Source organism: Poecilia latipinna, unplaced genomic scaffold (genome assembly GCF_001443285.1).
Source record: "Poecilia latipinna isolate Pla-1442-1.1 unplaced genomic scaffold, P_latipinna-1.0 Scaffold515, whole genome shotgun sequence".
NCBI classification, from domain to species: Eukaryota; Metazoa; Chordata; class Actinopteri; order Cyprinodontiformes; family Poeciliidae; genus Poecilia; species Poecilia latipinna.
Window position 1 is genome coordinate 188,815 of NW_015113131.1, and position 7,694 is coordinate 196,508.

General features: G+C 37.0%; 1 protein-coding gene across 1 annotated transcript in view; it reads right to left on the reverse strand.

The window, feature by feature from the left end:
- agxt2 (alanine--glyoxylate aminotransferase 2) overlaps nt 1–7,432 on the reverse strand; it is a 15,861-nt gene extending 8,429 nt beyond the window's left edge. Inside the window, exons 1-9 of the mRNA XM_015040543.1 lie at nt 7,145–7,432; nt 5,962–6,050; nt 5,506–5,696; nt 5,283–5,406; nt 5,103–5,197; nt 4,842–4,935; nt 3,623–3,716; nt 2,894–2,994; nt 2,367–2,459 (exon numbers count right to left, since the gene is read on the reverse strand). Coding sequence (XP_014896029.1) covers nt 2,367–2,459; nt 2,894–2,994; nt 3,623–3,716; nt 4,842–4,935; nt 5,103–5,197; nt 5,283–5,406; nt 5,506–5,696; nt 5,962–6,050; nt 7,145–7,244 — 981 coding nt within the window. The 5' untranslated portion in view covers nt 7,245–7,432. The remainder of the gene's footprint in view (nt 1–2,366; nt 2,460–2,893; nt 2,995–3,622; nt 3,717–4,841; nt 4,936–5,102; nt 5,198–5,282; nt 5,407–5,505; nt 5,697–5,961; nt 6,051–7,144) is intronic.
- Nucleotides 7,433–7,694: the final 262 nt, after the last annotated feature.

The following is a 7,694-nucleotide window of genomic DNA, read 5'->3' on the forward strand; positions in this document are numbered from 1 at the left end:
ACACACCCCTGAAAGGGTTCTTTTAATTTTTTTTTAAAACACCCTTATAAAAAAAAAAAAAAAAAAAAAAAAAGAAAGGGAAAGGGAAAAAAAAAAAACCCATCTTGATAAGCTCTGAAACTTTTGATAGCATTTTAGCAAAAAGAACATCATACCATAAGCGAATCATACATAAGCATGGTGACTGTAAGACTCAGACTGGGTTCTGTGTTTATATTATGATCTAGAGGATTTGCAACAAGTAATTAATTGTATTCTTTGTCAGAATTGTTCATAAACCTACAGAAAACTGAAAATCAGTCAATCTCATGTCACACGTAGTTCAATGTGGGTCAGCGGCACCAGATTCATTTTTGAGGTGGGGGGGCCATGAGGTGTTTCGTCATTTTGGATATCAGGCGCGCGCACTTGCTCAGTTGTCATGATGGCACCTGTCAATCCACTCTGGGTTTGTTGCAATTTGTCCTGAAGTGATCTCCCCTCACCTGAAGGACAAAGTTGTCGTGTCTACCATACGCTGAGGTCTGGCTACTGATTTACTGATTGCTGGCTATTAAATGTGCGGTCATAAAGATTTGGTGGAAAATAATCCGAAAAAATGGTTAAAAGTTGTCAGTTCGGTTGTCACGCTTTACACGGAGCATTAGAGGGCGGAATAGAGTTTATTCCATTTTAAAACTGGTGTCTGGAAAAGTTGGACAAATGCCTGCAGGCGACCTCAAGAACAGCTGAATACAGAGATTGATGGTATTAAAACAGCATGTTGTATGGCATTGTTTTGTCATCATTATATCATATGCTTAATGGTTAAAGATCAATGCATCAAGCTCGGTCCAAAACAATAAATATGTGCTGTGTCTACAAATGCGTCCAGTTCCTTAGTAAAGCAGTAACTTTTCAGGCATGTGGTGCAAATATTCATAGACATATGTGATCAAAACATAGCTCAGATATACACTTGAGTAATTGCTCACCCAGGGGCGCCTGCATGATATTATCGGAGGGCAGCACAACACCATCACCGCACCTGACCCACAAGAGCACAACCACATCTCCAACGCGCATCATGTGCGTGTTGCGAAAAACCAGCACAAACCTTAAACCACACAAATACAGGCCATGTGTGCGTAATGCGGATGGTCCACTAAAACAGCGGACCTATTTATTTATTTATTTTAAATTATGCTAAATAATAAAGCCATGAAAGCAAAGTGTGATTGGAGGAGATCCCCATGTTCAGGTGGTGTGTCAGACGTCCAGAGGAGGTGAAGCAATGTTTCAACTAGATTTAACTGTTTAGCCCGCAGTCTTACTTGTAGATGTGAGCTACAAGTATCCTATCAATCCTATGTGTGCTACAGAGTGGATTGAGTGGATTCTCATTTAATTTTCGGAAGATCTGGTTTAGACAGGGACCGTATCAGAGTCAAAGCCTTTTTTTTTAGATGTAGGTTTTATCTGTGCCTCTGTCTTTCTATAAGTACAGAGAGATGTCAGTCACAGATTGTCAGAGTTGCATGCGGTCTGTGTAAATGTCTGGTGGGACCAACGAACGGGCAGGGCAGGGCCGTAAAGTGGGAGGGCCAATGGCCCTCTGGACCCCCCATGTTCCGGCACCTATGGATCTGGGTAAAACTCTCTGTTTTTCTGGATGTGTTACCGTTGTCTCAGGAGAATTGAAAGCCTCCAGTTAATGACCTTATGCTGAAGGGAACATAACTTATGCAGTCAGACAATAACCTGAAGCACGTCAGCTTTGAATGGCTCACAAAAAGAAAAAAAATAAATAAATAAATTATTTTGGAGTGGCCTTCTCAAAGTCTACTCCAACTGAGATACTGAGAAATAAAATTAAACTGTCTTTCATGCTCGAAAGCTTTCGGATGTGATTGAATAGAAAACAATTATTCAAAGCACGGAGGGCCAAAGTTTCTCCTTGGTGCCATAAAACATTCATTGCCAGTTATGACAAATAGAGGTTAAACCAGTTTTTAGGTTCAAAAGAAATGATCCTTTCAGATAGGAACTTGTTGGTTTGCATGCTTTTGTTTTTCCTCTTTCCTTTTCTTCACCATTTGAAAACCACATTTTGTATTTACTCAGGGTATAAGGTAAATCTGAAACATTATTTTTCGCAACATGTACATATATAGTTATAGTTTCATGAATGAAATTTAATAATGTTAAACCCTTTAAAAATTTTATTTAATTCACTGGCAATGAATGTATAAAACTTTTGGTAATGCCATTCTACAGAAGTGACCGGGCAGATGATGAAAAACCTCAAAAGTTTACTGATACTCTTAATAGCTTTTGATTTTTAAATAATAATAATAATAATAATAAAATCTAAATATATATCAGACCTCATCAGCAATGCAGATCCCTCCTCTCTCTCTTACAAGTTTGAAAGCCTCCTTGAGGTAGTTTTTAGGGTACTGAACAGCTCCTCCGACTCCCTGAATGAACCAGACATATTAGCAAAAACATGGAAAAACATATGAGAAAAATTATAGCAGAAATGTCTCATTTTTTGATAAATATACTTAACCACCATGCATGTTTATCTACCTATACATTAAATACCCATGGTGACAAATCCCAAGAAAATTAAAATTAAAATTATAGCAAAATCTAGACTTATTTCATGTGACGGAGGTCAAACTGTTGTGTTCACAGCCAAACAGACTTTAAAAAGAAACTGGAAGAAGAGTTAAAAGGAAATAAACAATATAAAAAAAATCTAAGAAAGAAGTGGCAACAATTTATCCATTAGTTAATTTGAAAGATTTCAAGTCAAAATTAAAACTACTGGGGGAAAAAATAACACACTGATGTGAGCATTATTTCCAACATCATAATTGTACGATTTCTTGAAATGTAAAAACAACACCTGAAGAGGTTCTGCAAAGAAAGCAGCGATTCTAGGAGGGACGCTTGTAGCTAATGTCTCTTTAAGTTGTTTGATGTATTGCTCATTCGCTGCGCAGTGACCTGTATAATAAAAAAAACATGGAAAACTCTGAAAAATGCTGAGCGGTCACGTAACAGGATAGAAACAACTAAAACACGTTCAACCTCTCTCCCACCTGATTTGAACTGTTTTACTTTAGTCCCAGAGCACAGATATTTAAAAAAAAAATAATAATTTGTTAAAATTTGTTTTTCCCCTGACTTATTTTCTACGACTGTGTCTTAAAATCACAGTAGACGCCTCGTGTCAGAATAAACTTTGCAAAGAGACAAACTTTTCACCGTGGTTAAAAGTAAGTCAATGATCAACAGGAGGAGACTTTGGACTTTACTCTGCTGATTCAGCACTTTTTCCTCGTCTCCTCACATTTCACTTTTAGGAGTTCAGCATTTGTACTTTTACAAGTTTCATTTGTTAAAATTAAGATATTTTTGACTGGTTTGAACAATAAGTAAGAACTGCTAACAATATAGCATTATAATGGCTGGTGCCATTGGGAGTTGTACAAATATTTAAAGGCTAAGGAAACACTCTAGCTCCGAAACATCAAACATTAATTTTTTTTTAACAGAACATGGCGGGATGACATTATATGATTTCTTTTTCCTGTTAATGAGAACTGAGTCTTGTGTGGCCATGTCTGTGTACCTTGAGCACAGCTACAGTCTCTGGTCGTCTGCACAGGTGAGTCCCTGCAGTGCCTTCCTCCCCAAGGTCCTCTGAACACATCCGGACACATCGTCTGTTTAATTGGCAGAAAACAACACAGCTGGGTTAAAGTGGCAAAAACAGAAATTCTTACATAATAAAGAAGTAGAAAATAATTTAAACTATAAAACTGAAAGAGAGGTAATTAAAGTATTAAATATGAAATGCAATTATAGTCAATAATGTTTGACATATTTGAATAATAAAAACTGAAACGAATGTAAAAAAAAAAATATACACGTCTCTGTGAGTACATCTCAGTACATTAAATACGTTCCAGGGCTGTTTTGTTTCTTCAAGACATGGACAAAATACCATAATTTAGCAACTATGTACACTGCTTTTTTTCCCAGAACATCCTGAAGGACAATAGCCATCACTTCAGCTCACCTGATTTTTGTTATGAAACACGATAGGGATCTAAAACTATCAACCTCAGAATGTTAACAAAAATAAATTGAAGGTTTTGGAGTGGCTTGAACTGAAAAACAATTCTTGCAAAAATCCTTAAAATGTGTCTGATTCAGAAAATGCCTCCACAGAAGAGTTCGCCACAATCCCTCTACCGCAATGTAAAAGACTTGTCACCAGTAACTGCTTGCCAGTGTGACGCAACTGGTTTTTATGCCCCTTTAAACCGGCTGGTTAGTTTTTAACTTAGAGCCAGATTGATCTAACCCGATTCCTTTAATAGCGTTTTCTATTTTCGTAGGTTTTCACTGTCTGATAACAAAAAAGTGTTTGAAACAAAGTATTGAAAGCCCCACTGTGTGAAATAAATGCATATTTTTCACTCTTTCAATTGAATTACTGAAAGAAATAAACTTTTCAGTGTATGGAGATGTACCTATTTATCATTTCCATTTCATGGAGGAGACTAAATGAAATCCTCCACCACAACAGCATGTTTCACTTAGGCACTAATGTTCCCACACTTTAGCTCTCTACAAGAATAGCAACTTGAAATGATTCCTTGCCAAAGCTATCTTATCAACTTATATTAGAGGGTATGTTGTTTACAGTAAAACAATATAGTCTTATTAAAACATAAAGGTGTATAATAAATATGACATCACAGATCTTGAAAGCATTGCCACAGGAGGGACAGAACCGTGAATGCATGACTGCTTTTATTTAGACATGCTGCTGTTATACATACATTTGTACAACCTAAACCATTGGCAACAGGGTATTTGTATGCTGCATTGGATGTAAGACCCATGGCCATCGGGCTGCCACCATGATATGATCCTCTGAAAAACACACAAACACTATGAGCACTTTGTACATGTTTATCTCAGAATTGCAATTGTTTGCAAGAACAATTGCAAACAATTGTTCTTGTTTGCAATATATATATATATATTTTTTTTTAACCATTGGCTATTTCTATTCTAAGAAAATGTACGAAATGTTGGACCTGAAAGTGATTATGTCAAAATTTCCAGTGTAGAGACGAGCCATAAACATTGCAAGGTCATTTGCTTCAGAGCCGCTGTTTGTCAGAATAACCACCTGCCCAAGGAAACAGACCAGCATACATTTCAACTACAGCATAAATATACATACCCACGACTAGTCTAAAAATACACCACCCTACCTTAAGAGGATCGGGCAAATAGGAGGCAAGTTTTTCGCAGTACTCTTGGAGAGCAGGGTAGACGTAAATGAAAGTGGTATGCCAAAGTTTTTTCAGCTGCTTTTCAGCAGCAGCAGTTACTTTCCTGCACACACAGATATCAACAATTAGCTATAAATACACTAAAAAGTGAACAAACAAAAACATAATTCCTGCTTCACATAGACACACAAAACGACCTTACGGGTGGCAGTGGCCCACACTGACAGTGGCCACACCAGCAAACAGATCCAGATATCTGGTCCCATCCACATCCCACAGATACTGCATGTGCCCCTGATGGATGAACACTGGTTTCTTATAGTATGTAACTTTCATGGTCATGGGGTTGCAGTTCTGTTTGCGGATCTCTATCATTCTTGCTTTTGACATTCCCTGGAGAGGCACATGATGTAAAACATAACTTCAAAAGGAACATTGTATTTCATTTCATTTTATGTGTTCTTGGATTTTCAAAGTACAAGACTGTGTGTGCATATCAGTGGCACTTGAGACTGGAGGTGTGAATGAAATATATATTTTTTTGTTTTACCATGAAAAGATTTTGTCACTTGGACAGTTAGCTTTGTTCTTACATAATACAATAAGACATAATTGTCTAAGGTTGATCTGCTGTGTGTCTACAGAGTTTGGCTTGTACCTTATATTCCTCTGGAGTAAAATTGCAAGAAGGCATCTCTGGTATATCTGTGTGAGAGAATCTCAAGTCTGATTTCTGACATGATGCACCTGTAAAATAAAAATTTATGAACTTAATATATTCTGTCAAGTAGCAACCACAAACTACAATGTATGCTATTGTGGTTTTACGTTATGGCGGATATGGCTGAAAAAGGGTTTCATGTCAGTCAATATTGGTAATTATTGATTTGTTATTGTTTGAAATACTGGCAAACTGGTGATGTTGTCTACATCACATGTTTTTGATTTATTGCCCAGCCCCGATCATAAGCCAATACAAAGTAAGGAGGAAGGGAAAGAACATGTGGTTTTTAAAATGTTTTGAAAATGAAGATGTTTCTTTTTTTTTTTTTTTTTTTTTTTTAAGTTGGTGCCAGAATGCCAGAATTGTGCAGTACCAGACAAATGCTTCCAGTTGAGCTGTGGATCAACATTGGACAGTTGTGAATCTCCACAGCTCAACCACATCTTCTTATCCTAATAATGTTATTTTTATTTATTTATTTTTAGATTTGCTCTCCTTGCCTGCTGTATAAATGTAGCAGATAAATAATATAAGGGTTTTTTTTTCACATGGCAAGACATGATCAAATATTTCCTGTCTACTGAACTTTAAAATCCAAAAATGTTCTTTTATTATTGGAAATTAATTTCCAAGAAGAAATCGCTTTCTTCTTGGATTAAAGTAATTAAAATAAATTATTCCTTTTACTATTATTTAAAAGGAGTTTATAAATATATTGAGATTTGTGCAGTTTTACATTTGAAGAAATCAATCCAGTTTGATGCCAGTTTTTATGCATTTATATTATGCGAAGTGATTACATTTTAGCTTCTCTCAAACTGGATTAAGTGTTAGTATGGTCAACTCAATATAGTGGCATACTTAGCTATTTTATATACTCGCTTGATTTCAGGTGCGTATGATGGGGTTTTTATCTGCTTATGATGCCAGTCGAGTTCTGGTGGTTCAAATAACAAAACGGACAAACATAGAGTAAAGCTTGACAAGTGTTGCCCTCTGCATTACCTTAGCATGACAAAAACAACATGGCATATCCTGTGAAGACAGCTGTCTGCACTGCAGCAACAGCTACGAACTCGTTTGATCCGGATTTGATAAAGTCTCCGCGTTAACTCACCGCTCGCCAGGTGGATTTTAGCCGAAAGTTGGGGCCGATAGATGGGATGTCCCGTAAAACCTGCCCAACGGCCACTCGCACAAGATACAACTTTTAGCATGTTGAACAGGCCCCAGAGGATGCACTCTGTTCAACTTTTTCCCAGACCACGGTACTTATGTTTTTTGTTTGTTTTCTCTATCTCTCTTCACGGTAGGCGTAGACTGGCTCCGCTTCGCCAATGGTTCCTTTCGTCTTCCGACGTACTGAGAGGTGTGGGCGTGCAGGAGCGCAGCAGAAAATCCTATAAACCACCTAGGTTGGCCCCCATTCCCACTTGATCGTCGACATTATGCGTTTTCAAGATCAAAAAATTAAAAAAAAAAAAAAAAAGCGATCACATCTGACTCAAACGCACCAACAGCAGGTGAAACAATAGTTAGATTCCAGCCATTCAGCCAGAATTAATCAAGAAGTTTTCTGACTTTTACAAAACGTTATATAATCAAGATAGAACAGATGCATAAAGCATATTAAGAGTTGTGCAAGTATGGGTTATTTTTTATTAAAA